At 53.0% G+C, this 13,675-nt stretch overlaps 1 protein-coding gene across 1 annotated transcript in view; it reads right to left on the bottom strand.

The window, feature by feature from the left end:
- Positions 1-13,450, bottom strand: part of TANGO6 (transport and golgi organization 6 homolog) — a 165,674-nt gene extending 152,224 nt beyond the window's left edge. Inside the window, exons 1-6 of the mRNA XM_056135941.1 lie at positions 13,304-13,450; positions 8,355-8,989; positions 7,079-7,195; positions 6,079-6,220; positions 2,930-3,066; positions 615-777 (exon numbers count right to left, since the gene is read on the bottom strand). Coding sequence (XP_055991916.1) covers positions 615-777; positions 2,930-3,066; positions 6,079-6,220; positions 7,079-7,195; positions 8,355-8,989; positions 13,304-13,400 — 1,291 coding nt within the window. The 5' untranslated portion in view covers positions 13,401-13,450. The remainder of the gene's footprint in view (positions 1-614; positions 778-2,929; positions 3,067-6,078; positions 6,221-7,078; positions 7,196-8,354; positions 8,990-13,303) is intronic.
- Positions 13,451-13,675: the final 225 nt, after the last annotated feature.

Here is a 13,675-nt window from a genome sequence, read left to right as displayed (position 1 = left end):
CTCTTACAAAAGTGAGACCAGAGAGAACCAGGGCTATGGGCCTGACTTGCACCCAGATGTGGCCGGAGATGACCCAAGGTTCCCCAGTCCCTGCAGTAAAGAAACAGAAACTAAGACACTGACATCACAGAGACTGAAGTCACTTTCATGGGACACTCTCAAGAATTTCCTTCAGGGCCGGAGCAACAGTCCAGTGGGTCGGGCGTTTGCCTCACACACAGCCAACCCGAGTTCAATCCCCAGCATCCCATATGGTCCCCCAAGCACCACCAGGAGTAATTCCTGAGTGCAGAGCCACAAGTAAGCCCTGACCATCGCTGGGTGTGACCCAAAAAGCAAAACAAACAAAAAAAAATAGAATTTTCTTTTTTTAGGAGCCAAAGCAATAGTGCAGCAGGTAGGATGTTTTTGCCTTGAACGCGGCTGACCCAGGTTCGATCCCCGGCATCCTCTATGTCTCCCGAGCACTGCCAGGAGTTAATTTCTGAGTGTAGGGCCAGGAGTAACCCCTGAGCATTGTCCTGGGTATGACCCAAAAAGGAAAAAAAAAATTTCCTTTAGAGTACCCCCACTCCCTACACCCTCCCCCTCACCCGCTCCAGGCTCTCCCATACCTGCCGTCCGTAAGCACCGGTGAAGGGGCGCCAGCACCGGCTGCAGCAAATACTGGGCCGCCAGGTCTGGCTTTGCTCTGGACATGGCGAGGAAGGTCGTAGTAGCGACTCTCTGAAACTGCCGCGCTGTCAATCGGTCTTGAAAGTGAAACAGATCCAGAATCTAAAAGAAATAGTGCATAAAATAAGGAACAGCCTCACCGCAAGGAGAATTACATTAAGAGCTAAAGCGTTAATTTCTCTCAACCAAAAAATGGGGATTAGGCTCAGTGACAGAGTGCGAAACTCACATGTGTGTGGTCCTGGATTCAAACTCTGCAAATATCAAAATTAAGAGCACCAGAGTCATAGCACAGTGACTAGGGCACTGGCCATGCATGGAGCTGACCTGGGTTCAATCCCCGGCATCCAATATGGTCCCCCAAGTCCACCAGGAGTGATCTCTGGGCACAGAGCCAGAAGTAAGCCCTGAGCACTGCCACGTATGACCCAAACCAACTCCCTTCCCCCAAATTAAGTAATTAATAAGTTCAGTACAAGAATCCTGATTCTGAGGCTGGAGCGATAGCACAGCGGGTAGGGCATTTGCCTTGCACATGACTGACCCAGGTTCAATTCCCAGCATCCCATATGATCCCCTGAGCACCGCCAGGAGTAATTCCTGAGTGCAGAGCCAGGAGTAATCCCTGAGCATTTGAGCATTGCCGGTGTGACCCAAAAAGAAAAAAAAATCCTGATTCAACCAAATTAGGGAGCTATTGTGCTATTGGGATTTTGGGGGTGTTTGTGTGTGTTTAGTTTTGGGGTCACACACGGGAGTACTCAGGGGCTATTCTTGGTTCTATGCTAAGGAGTGACCCTTGGGGGCATTCAGGGGCCCATCTGTGGTATCAGGGATTTGAATTAGGGTAGGAGGGATACAAGACAAGCATCTAAACACCACTGTACTCTCCGGCCAGTACTTTCTCCACAGTTTGTCTGTTTGCTTTTATGGTGGGGCGGCCCACTAGGCAGCGCTCAGGGCTTACTCCTGGAGGTGCTCAGTAAACCAAATGGGAGGCCGGGGATGGCACCCAGATCACACATGAAAGGTCAGAGTCCTGCCCACGGTATTATCTCCCTGACCCCTAACAACCTATTCTTAGTAGGACTGGTTCATACAACACTTGGTCCATAGGTGTGGTCCTGACGGTTCTGGTTCTGTTCTGAAGCCCGGCAGGACAGTGCTCAGGGCTCCCAGGGTCCCAGCGGATGAGGGAGGGAGGTGACAGCAGGTGGAGGGAGCCAGGGACACTAATGAGGGGCCGCACCCACCAGGCACTGCTCAGAGCTTCCTCCTGACTCTGTACTCAGGATTGGGGTTCCTGGTGGCTTAGGGGACCGTATGGGGTACTGGGGATTGAACCCAGGTAGGCCCTGTGCAAGGCAAGTATCCGCTGTACAACTGCTCCAGCCCCAGACCTTTATTTTTTTTAACTATTAAAAAAGACAGAGAGGGCCGGAGTGTTAGCACAGCAGGTAGGGCGTTTGCCTTGCATGCAGCCGACCTGGGTTCAATCTTCGGCATCTCATATGGTCCCCCAAGCATGGCCAGGAATAATTCCTGAGTGCAGAGCCAGGAGTAACCCCTGAGTATCACCAGGTGTGACCCAAAAAGCAAAAGCAAAAAAAAAAAAAACACACAGAAAAACAAAAAATAATGAGATGAAACTTTAGTTATATTTCAGCTCAAAGAGCTGGCTACCGGGGCTGGAATGATAGCACAGCGGGTAGGGCGTTTGCCTTGCACGCGGCCGACCCAGGTTCAATTCCCAGCATCCCATATGGTCCCCTGAGCACCGCAAGGAGTAATTCCTGAGGGCAGAGCCAGGAGTAACCCCTGTGCATCACCAGGTGTGACCCAAAAAGCAAAAAAAAACAAAGAGCTGACTACCGTCACATAACAGTGGTGAGGCTTTCTCTCTCTCTCTCTCTCTCTCTCTCTTTCCCCCCCTTTCTTCTTCTTTTTCCCCTTCTTCCCCTTCCTCTCTCCTCCCTCCCTCCCTCCCTCCCTTCTTTCCTTCCCTCCCTCCCTCTTGGGGGTCAAACCCAGCTGGGTGCTCAGGGGTTCATGTGGCAGGGCCCACTGAGTCCCCACCATCAGATGGGTCTCTCCCACGGGCTTCTCTTTACTCATGAGGAAGCCTCTCGTGAATCAATAAACCAAAACATGCCACGGTCTCGGCCTCATGCTCAGAGATCACGGAACATCCACTTTCTCCAAGAGGCTGCTCGCCAAGAACCCTCGACCAGTCACCAGCCTCAGAGCGGCTTACCTGCGGGCAGATGTCCCTGTAGTAACTCTCTGGTGACAGGGACTGCTGGGGACAGGAGGCCAGGATCTTTGCAATCAAGTCACACTTCTTCCAGTCCGCAGCCGTGGCCTCGGCGTCACTCCCTCCAGCTGCCCCCGCTGTCAGCAACAGACAGAAATGCCCACGGCTTGGCTGAAGCAATAGCACAGCGGGTAGGGCGTTTGCCTTGCATGCGGCCAACCCGGGTTCAATTCCCAGCATCCCATATGGTCCCCTGAGCACCGCCAGGGGTAATTCCTGAGTGCAGAGCCAGGAGTAACCCCTGTGCATCACCAGGTGTGACCCAAAAAGCAAAAAAAAAAAGAAATGCCCACAGTTCACGGTGGGCCCACCTCAAGGCTAAGAGTTAGGGTCAAGGGTTTGGTTTGGCTAATGTTTGCTTTTGGTTTGGGGACCGTATCTGACAGCACGACTCCCACCTTGGCCCTCGGGGGTCTCTCCCAGCAGTGCAGAGGGACTGTGGGGTGCTAGAGACGGAGGCCAGGCGCCCTGCGTGTGAATCACATGCTCCAGCCCTGAGCCCTGCCCTGGCCCAGCGCTCTCCCATGCCGGCAGCAACTGGGTCTTGTCACCTGGTCAGAGAAGCAGTGACTCCCCAACACAGGGCAACAGCAGCCCCAATGCTGAGGTCTGGGGGAGGAGGAGGGGATGGGCCCAGCCTCCTGCCTGACCCGCGGGGGCGTGCGGGGGGAGGGCACAGGAAGCCTGGCAGCTGGGACACAACGGAGACACAGAACACAGAGCACAGAGGCAGCTCGCAGGGCTGAGCGCAGGCTCTATGCTAAGGGGACTTGGTGCCACTCAGTCCCCTGAGCACCACCAGGAGTGATCCCCGAGCACCTAGCCAGGGGAGGTCTGAGCACTGCTGGGTGCTCCAAAAAGTCAGAGTAAGGAAGAAGGAAAGAGAGAGGAAGGGAGGGAGGAAGGGAGGGAAGAAGAAAGAGGGAAAGGTAGATAGGTTGGTTCAATCCCTGACATCCCTTGCCCCTCAAAAAAGGTAACTATGACCTACGTACTATGTGCCTAAGCTAAAGGTACTGAGATTTTTTTTCTTTTCTGGCTTTTTGGGTCACACCCAGTGATGTTCAGGAATTACTCCTGGCGGTGCTCAGAGGACCATATGGGATACCGAGGATTGAACCTCGCTCGACCACATGCAAGGCAAATGCCCTTCCTGCTGTACCACTGCTTCAACCCCACAATACTGAGAAATTCATGGTCCAATGCTCTTAGAGCAACTTTTCAACTTGAAGGTCCTGGATAGAGTCTAACGCCCGGACAGAGCCGTCGAGCAAGGCCATTCGGACGGAGGCGGCTAACGGACTCGAGGCTGAAGGGGGCTGAAACCCGGGGGAAGAGTGTGCGAACAGGACAGTGGGAAGGACAGACAAAGACAAGCAGACAAACCGAACAGGTACTTATTAACTCCAGGAAGCAGAGAGAAAAAAAAAAAACTCGCAGTCGACAATAATAGAGTGCGGCTCTAAATAATAATTACATCGTTAGAACTCAAACATCAACTGTTGATCTACCCAAACCACGATTCCAGGACGTGAGGGGCGGGGAGGGTGGGAAGTGTTTCGGGGGGCGTGAGAGAAGGCAGATTTGGAAAGAGACCAGAACCCTCTTCTGCTGGGGCAGGAAGCTGATGCAGAAGGCTAAAACTAAGAAGTCAGAAATCAAAGCGAAGAAATTGAGAAATTAAAACTAAAAATGAAAAAGGTGCCACTCGGCCTTCGAGTTGGACACTCGCAGGGGACACGGAAGAGAGCACTCAAAGCATTGTTCTGGGGGCAGGAAGGGCTGTGGAGGGGCCAAGTGGCCGTTTCCCTCTGGATACCTCATGGACCTACTGGACTCTTGAAACAACATACTCCTATAATTGTTTAAAATGCCAAAAACTACAAATTAAAAACTGCCATGATGTTCAGCATGATGCTTAACTTTCTTTCTATTAACGAGAATTCAACTCAGAGGGGCCAGAGAGATGGTACAGCGGTTAGGGCGTTTGCCCTAGATGTGACTGACCCGGGTTGTATCTCCGGCATCCCGTATGGTCCCCCAAGCACCTCCAGGAGTGAATCCTGAGCACTGCTGGGTGTGCCTTCCTCCACCCCTCCACTCTCACCCCCACAAACAAAAAAGGACTCACAGAGTATAATTCTGGAAATGAGTTCACCTTTTTATCCCAAGAGGTCTCTGGCTTCAGGAGAACTGAACTGTCTTCTGAGCACTGGGTAAAGATTCTTCACACGCAAGGGCACAGTCCTTCCCACCAAGAGTTTCACATTTCCTTTGGGGTCCTCTATTTTACTTTAGGGTTGGGGGCCACACTTGGCAGTGCTTGGGGTCTACTCCTGCTTCAGTGCTTAGGGGTCACTTGCAGTGGTGCTCAAGGGACCGTGTGGCAGCAGAGATCGAACCCAAGCCTCCTGCACGCTGAGCTGGAACTTCTCTCTGACCCATGAGGGTCTTCAGAAACTCTCTGCTTCTGAACTTTCATATGTACTGCACATTATTTGAAATTCAGAAATAGCTGATACTATGTAGTTATTTCAGAAAAATGACAAGAAAATCAGATTTCTTAGAAAAAAGCTCATTAAGGGCCGGGGTGATAGTACATGGTCTTGCCTTGCGCGTGGTCAACCCAGGTTTAATCCTCGGTATCCCATATGGTCCCCCAAGCACCGCCAGGAGTAATTCCTGAGTGCAGAGTCAGGAGTAAGCCCTGAGCATCACTGGGTGTGACCCAAAAAGAAAAAAGAAAAAAGAAAAAAAGCTCATTAGGGGCCAAAGAAATCATGTAGTCGGTTAGAGTGTTTGCCTTGCATGTGGCTGACCCTGATTCAATCCTGAGCACCACATAATGGTCTCCCAAGCCCCACCAGGAATGATCCCTGAGCACAGAGCCAGGAGTAAGCCCAGAGCACCGCCAAGTCTGGGCCCCCAAAAAAAGAGTTCATTAAGGGTTAATCGCCTCAGTCTCTACAAAGGCACAGATTAGTCTCAATCAGGGCTCAAAGTCAATCGCTAAAGTAATTGCTAAAGCAACACATTCATCCTAACTGCAAGGAAAACGGATTCCAAAGTGACAAACGCTTGTCCCTTACCTCCGGCTCCTTCCAGAATGCCCCGGACCACAGCCTGAACCCCGCTGGGCCTCATCAGCCTTTCGGAGAGTAGCTGCCCACACAGACGCCGAAGCCACGCTGGTACCCGACCCCCGGGCTGGGTCTTCACATCTGGGCCAGACTGAGGGGGAAGGCAGGTGTGAAATACAATACGATAGGTAGGACGTGCAGAAATTACGTTCAAGTCATATTAACAACATCAGAGTCACATGACATAGTCATCATATGATTAGCGCACAATCATGATATTCAATATATTATTCAGGATTCATAACCATGATTTGATTGTGTTATTAACGGCACGCTCTCCGGGCTGGTGAGATAGTACAGCGGGTAAGGCACTTGCCTTGCAAGAGGTTGACCTGGGTCCAATCCCCGGCAACCCAAATGGTCTCCCCAGCATCACTATATGGTCCCCCGCGGTCCACCAGGAGTGGTCCCTGAGCTCAGAGCCAGGAGAAAGCCCTGAGTACCTCCAAGTGTAAGCAAGGTTTACTTTGCTTTCCAGAGAGACAGAGATAGTGCAGGTGACAGCAGAAAGTGCCCGCCTTACATGAGGGTGACCCCGTTTCAATCCCAGTGCTGTGGTACCACATATGGTCCACTGAGTACCGCCAGGAGTGACTCCTGAGCACAGAGTCAGGAGTAAGCCCTGAACAGCTGCTGAGTGTAGCCTAAGTTATTTTACAGGGGGCCAGAGAGACAGCTGAATGGGCTGAGTGTACGCGCCACATGCGGCAGGCCTGGGTCCAATTGCTGGCTCTGGAGGGTCCCTGAGCATCCGCAGGAGTGACTCCCAGGCACAGAGAGTTGACCCCAAGGGCCATCAGAAACAAGAACTATCATAAGTGTCTGAGTAACTTTGTTTTTCAAATACCACCTAGATGCAGTGAGACTCCAAGAGGTTCTTTAGTCTCCATAAGGCAGCACAGCACATGTGATCATCCCCAAAGTGGGCCCCAGAGTGCCGGGCGAGTACCTGGGGCGGTCCTCCCTGGAGGATCAGCAGTTCTCGAACTGCCAAGGGCTGGTACACCTGGTTCAAGACATCTCGCAAGGTCTTCTTGGACAGGGCTCTCTCCTCCGCAGTCAACACCTAGGAGAAAGGCCAGGCTCAGAGGAAGTAAAAGAGTGGGCGAAGCATCAGGAAGGGGGCGGAGGGTCTTCTGCTGAGAGATGCTGAGTGTGTCAGAGCTCAGGGCAGGGGTGGCTTCCAGGGTCCTGGGGTCGGGTCTCCCGGGACGGAAGCCCGCGGCCAGGCAGAGCAGCCTCTCCTTGGGGTGCCTTTTGTTTCCCGCCCACCCCAAGGAAGCGTCAGTGCTGACAGCCCCGGGCCCTTCTCCTCCATCTCCTCACTCACTTCAGGCAGGATATTTTCACCTACCTGACCACTGAGCTTGAAACAGAGTCTGCGGCCAGTCTGGCAGCTGCTTCCTCTGCCATCACCTGGGGGGTGTTCACTGACCTACCAGATATGCTGTGGCCTTCAACAGGAATTCTAAATATTTATGCATTTATGTATATATTTATGTATTGGTTGGGGGGTGCTGGAGAGATAGCACAGCAGGTAGGGTGTCTGCCTTGAATGCGGGGCTACCCAGCCATCCCAAGTTCAATTCCTCCGCCCCTCTCGGAGAGCCCAACAGGCTACTGAGAGTATCTTCCCTGCACACCCCAAGAAAAGCCTGGCAAGCTACCCATGACGTATTTGATATGCCAAGCACAGTAACAAGTCTCACAATGTTACTGGGCCCACTCGAGCAAATCGATGAACGGGAGGACAGTGACAGTGACAGACTGGTTTGGGGGCTACACCCAGCAATGCTCAGAAATTCTTGGCAATGCTTGGGAGGCCGTGTGAGATGCTGGGGATCAAGCCCGGGTTGGCTGTTTGCGTGGCAAACACCCTCCCTGCTGTCTGATCACTCTAGGCCCTCAGTCAGAATCCTAGCCTTTCCGACAGCCCTTCCTTAAAGCTGAGTTGTCTTTTACACCAACCACCCCCCAAGACAGGCACGGAGGAGCCAGAGTGAGGGGCAGAGCAGGTAGGTCATTTGCCTTGCACACCGCTAACCTAGGTTTGATCTCCGGCATCCCATATGGTCCCCCAAGCACCGCCAGGAGTAGTTCCTGACTGCAGAGCCAGGAGTAACCCCTGAGCATCGCTGGGTGTGACCCAAAAAGCAAAAGTTAAAAAGACAGACACGGATCCGCGCATGCGTGCACCCACCCTCACTCCAACACACACAACTCACCTCCTCCACGGGAGAAAGTGGTTTCTGCTTGGTGGGGCAGAAGCCCACTTGGCACAGACACGCTACCACGTCCCCCAAGTGACGGCAGAAAACCAAGCTCGCCAGCGCCGTGTGCTGGGCCACGCTCAGGAGGCCGTGGCAGCTCGTGTAGAGCCTACGGGAGGCGGCGGGGGCCACGTCGGGGCGCACCACGGCCTGCACCACGGCACCAAATTCGCTCCTGCATCTCCAAGGGACCCCGACCCCGGGCATGAGGTAGGGGCAGAGCCCTAAGGTGACCACAAACTGCAGGGCCGACTGGACAGTCTTCTGCTGGGAGATGCTGAGTGTGTCGGGGCTCAGGGCAGGGGCGGCTTCCGGGGTCCTGGGGTCGGGCCTCCCGGGGCGGAAGCCCGCGGCCAGGCGGAGCAACGTCTCCTTCAGACACAGCAGCAGCAGCAGGACCTGGGCGGTGAAGGTCCAGGTGACATCCGTGGAGGTCTGGGGCCACTGGGCCTTGGCCGCCACCTCATCCCGCAGGCGCCTCAGCCCCTCCCAGTGAGGGTCCCTCTGGACCTGGTCCTCCAGAGCAGACAGGTTAGATTTCAATGTGGCCAAGAGGACATCATGTTTTGTGATCTGTAATGAACTCGAGCCTGTAAAGAAACAAAAGCAAAATTTAAAAGAGAGAGAGAGAGAGGGAGGGAGAGAGAGAGAGAGAGAGAGAGAGAGAGAGAGAGAGAGGCTGGAGTGATAACACAGCGGGTAAGGCGTTTGCCTTGCACACAGCTGACCCGGGTTCGATTCCCAGCATCCCATATGGTCCCCTGAGCACCGCCAGGAGTAACTCCTGAGTGCAGAGCCAGAAGTATCCCTTGCGCATGGCTGGGTGTGACCCAAAAACAAAAAAGGGGGGGGGCAGACTGGAGTGAGATAGCACAGCAGTAGAGCGTTTGCCTGGCACACAGCCAACCTGGGTTCGATTTCCAGCAATTCGTATGGTGCCCCCAAGCACCACCAGCAGTAATTCCTGAGTGCATGAGCCAGGAGTAACCCCTGTGCATCGCCGGGTATGACCCAAAAAGCATAAATAAATAAAAATGAGAGAGAGAGAGAGAGAGAAAGAAAGAGACAGAGAGAGAGAGAGAGAGAGAGAGAGAGAGAGAGGAGACCTAAGAAAGAAACCATACTTGCTCGGTAAGGAAAGTTACCCGCTGCAGGTCATGCTCGGGGGCCTGGCCCGGGTACCACTGCCTCTGGAAAGGTTCCCCCAGTTTCTGCTGCCCCCGCCCAAGCCCAGACAGAATGCCAGATCTCTTTTTCTGTCCTCACACAGTAACATCTAGGGGCTGGAGTGATAGTACAGCGGGGATGGTGTTTGTCTTGCACATGTGGCCAACCTGGGTTCCATCCCCAGCATCCCAAATGGTCTCCCGAGCACCACCAGGAGTAATTCCTGAATGCAGAGCCAGGAGGAACCCCTGAGCATCACCGGGTGTGACCCAAACGCCAAATAAATTAATCAAATAAAATATCATCTATTTAGATATTATATATAAAACTAAATACTACTAAAGTTGTTAAGAGTTTTTCTAGAGCCTCTTAATAAAGTGGTCTTCTCTGCCCTCTACTGGTAGCTTGGAATAAATAAAGGAGCTTTCCCCTCCAGGGCCTCACACAGGGTCCTCCATGTCCCAGCAGAGAACTCAGCTCTCATGGGGTTCTAAGACCGAAACCATTTTCCTATCAGTACTTACACATGAGGGCCAGAGCGATAGTAAAGCAGGTAGAGAGCACTTGCCTTGCATGCGGCCAACCTAGGTTTGATCCCCAGCATCCCATATGGTCCCTTGAGCCCAGGAGAAGTAACCCCTGAGGGCAAAGCCAGAAGCCCTGAGCACTGCCAGGTGTGCGCCACCCCCCAAAAAAGAAAAAGTCACTTAACACACAGGAAGTAACTTAGTCCTATCCTAAGTTCCTCCCCACACAGGGAGTTTCTTTTCCTTTCTCTTCTACTTTCCAATAAACTTTTCTACTTTCTCACGATCATGATCATGACCATCCTGTTATTCGTCGATTGCCTCGAGCAGGCCCCAGTAACGTCTCCTTCGTCCTAGCCCTGAGATTTTTTTAAAAAAGTGCCATATTCAAGGCTCTTTCAGAGTTAGGAGAATGAGACCCATCATTGTTACTGGTATTTGGCATATTGGGTACGCCACGGGGAGTTTGTCAGACTCTGCCATGTGGCCAGGTTACATTCGGTAGTGGGCAGGTTACATTCTACTTTCTAAAAAAAAAAAAAAAAACGCATGCAGTGAATTTGTTTTTAATGTTTTTAAAGAAAAGGGGGGTGCTGTAAGTGTGTGTGTGTGGGGGGGGGACATCCAGGAGTTTGGGGCCAGACGACAGTATAGCAGGTAAGGTGTTTGCTTTGCACACAGAAAACAACGTTCAATCCCAGCATCCCATATGGTGCCCCAAGCACTGGAAGGAGTAATTCCTGAGTGCAAAGCCAGGAGTAACCCTGAACATCTCAGAGAGTGGCCCAAAATGAAAACAAAAACCAAACAAAAACAAATCTAGTGAGTTCATTTTTGTTTTACATAGGCTGAGGGGAGGCTGGCCACAGTTGGCAGCGTGTGAGAGCTCTTCCCAGCTCTGTACTTGGGGGTGACTCTCACAGTGCTTGGGGGACCCGTGGTATTTGAACCACAGTCTTCTGCATGCAAAGTATGTACTCCACTCCTTAGATCTCTCTCTCGGGCCCCCGAAGTTTCTCGGTGTGTATGGTGGGCAGGGTTGGGTAGGGAAGGAAAGTGTGCTACATCCTGTCATGCTCAGGGACAGTTCCTGGCTCTGTACTCAGGAGCGGTCCCTGCGGGTGCTCCTATGTGGGGATCAAGCAGGTAAGCCACATTCAAAGAAAGCATGTTACCTGCTATGATACTTCTCCAGCCCCTCAGGCCTCACTCATAGTAAGAGTGAAGAGTGAAGAGGCTGGCACCGCAACGCATGCGAGTCAAGCCTTTGTCAGCTGTGAGCGCTTCCACAGCTTGTCTGAATGACATGAGTCTGAAAGACAACTACAATCACTGGATACACTCAGTTATTTATTCCTTCAAGTTAGTCATTTAAAAAAAATTTTTTTTAATTAAATCGGTGGGGGGGAGCCTCGAGCAATAGCACAGCAGGTAGGGTGTTTGCCTTGCATGCAGCTGATCCAGGTTCGATTCCCAGCATCCCATAAGGTCCCCTGAGCACAGCCAAGAGTAATTCCTAAGTACATGAACTAGGAGTAACCCCTGAGCATCACTGGGTGTGACCCAAAACAAACACAATAAATAAATAAATAAAATTGGGGAATCAGAACCATAGTACAGGTAAGGTGCTTGCCTTGCACATGGGGCAGACCTGGGTTTGATCTCCCGTACAAGATATGGTACCCAAGCAACGCCAGGAGTGATTACTGAGTACAGAGCTGGGCGTAACCCCTAACCCTCACCAGGTGTGGTTCAAAAGCAAACAAATAACAACAAAAGACTTAAATTAGGGACCTGGGAGATAACACGAAGTGTTGGAGCGCATCCCTGGGATAAGGGTCCCTGGCCTGGGTTTGAATCCCTAATACCACAGGGCGGCCCAAGCATCAGCAGTAGCCAATCCCCCAGGACCCAGCAGGTCTAGTCCAAGTGTAGCCCTAAGCGGCACCTGGTGTGAGTCCATAAAGCAAATCTAAACAACAACAACAAAAAGGCCTTAAATTAGTAGTTAATATGGTTTTGGGGTTTTGGGACCACACCAGCCCTGCTCAGGGCTTACTCCTCACTCTGTGCTCAGGGATCATTCCTGAGGGTTCTGGGGGACTATATGGGGTGCCAGGGATCGAACCCTCACTGGCCAGGTATAAGGCAAGTGCTCTCCCCACTGTATTGTCTCTCTGGCCCCTACTACAGTTTTCTAAGTGCTTCATGTCTTTAACTCACTCCTCCTAGCTCTGAGGGAGAGGAAACTTGTGCTGGGTAACTGTGTCCAGGTGAGGAGATGAAGGGTCACTTGCCCAGGTGCATGTTGATCTCAGGCCAGTCTGACCTCAAGTTCCTGCTCATCATCCTGCCCTGTTTGGTCCCCAACGTTCCTCCCCCTGATAAAGCTTCTAGAAAGGAGCCTTGGGAAAAAGCAGTACCTGTTCCTCCTTCCCACCAATCTAATTTCTGGGTTTTGTGACACTGAAAACCAGCACACTACCCACTGGGGGTTCCACCCCCCAGCACTCCAACCCAATAGTCCCCTAGGCCCCCCTAAGCACCGCCCATTGTGGCCCCATACCAAAAAAACAACCCCCCCCCCAAGATGGACTTTAAAAAATAAATAAAAGCAGCTTTCATAACTGTTTTTATAGAACCCCACCTCCGAAGTGCTCAGAGCATAAAGTGTTGGTGGGGATCAAACTCAGGGTCTCAAGCACGAACTCGACCCCCCCCCTGCGCCCCACGCGAACAGTCTGGTATAGCCGCTGCTGCGGGTCACCCGCGAATGCGGACAGCTGTGTCTTGGCTGCAAGGGGCGGGGACGGCCCTGGGGGTCCCTCGGATTCCGCAGTGGACAGAGGAGCTCCCCCGGATGGTTCCAGACACGCGCCGCGAGCCCGCTCCGCTCGGCCGGACCCCCCGCCTGCAGGACCAATTTCCAGCGCCCCACGGAGCTGGGAGCTCCCGCTGCAAACTCGAGCATCCCCTGATCGCAGCAAGGTCGCGGGGGGGGACACGGAGGGGAGCGACATGTGGGTTACACCTGGGTCCAAAGCTCCCTCCTGGAGCCTCAGTTTCCTCGAGGGTCAGGAGTGTCCAGGAGGCAAGGGTCGAAGCCCCCAGCAGGACCCCGGCGAGGGCCTGGGGCGCGCGGGCGACCGGAGGGAGGGCGGCGGCGCTAAGGAAGTACCGGGGACCGCCTGGACCGACCCGTCCTCTCACCTCCCGGGCTCAGCAGCAATTGCAACGCCTCCAAAATCCGCCGCAGGTCGCACGTTTCCGCAGCCCGCTCGCCCGGGTCCGGCCGGGGGGCGGCCATGATTGGAGTGGAACGTGCTGCTCCCGCCGCGCTCGGGCGGCCTCAGTGAACACGCGCCGCCGCCATGTTGAGTGTGGCGGCGCCTCTCGCCGCTTTGGGGGCGTGGCCGGCCAGTCGGACCGCCTTCTTTGCGAAATCTGTCTTTCCTCTGGCCTCTTTTTTCCCCCCTAAATGATAAAGTCTTATAGCCAGCACAAATTGCCTACATGCACGATGTATTGCTGTATAACGAATAAGGAAGGGAGAAGTCGTTAATCATAACATAACACATATTT

The sequence above is a fragment of the Sorex fumeus genome, unplaced genomic scaffold (genome assembly GCF_029834395.1).
Source record: "Sorex fumeus unplaced genomic scaffold, SorFum_2.1 ptg000122l, whole genome shotgun sequence".
In the NCBI taxonomy this organism is placed as follows: domain Eukaryota; kingdom Metazoa; phylum Chordata; class Mammalia; order Eulipotyphla; family Soricidae; genus Sorex; species Sorex fumeus.
Note: the sequence above shows the minus strand (reverse complement) of the source record. Positions and strands in the feature narration are given on the sequence as shown.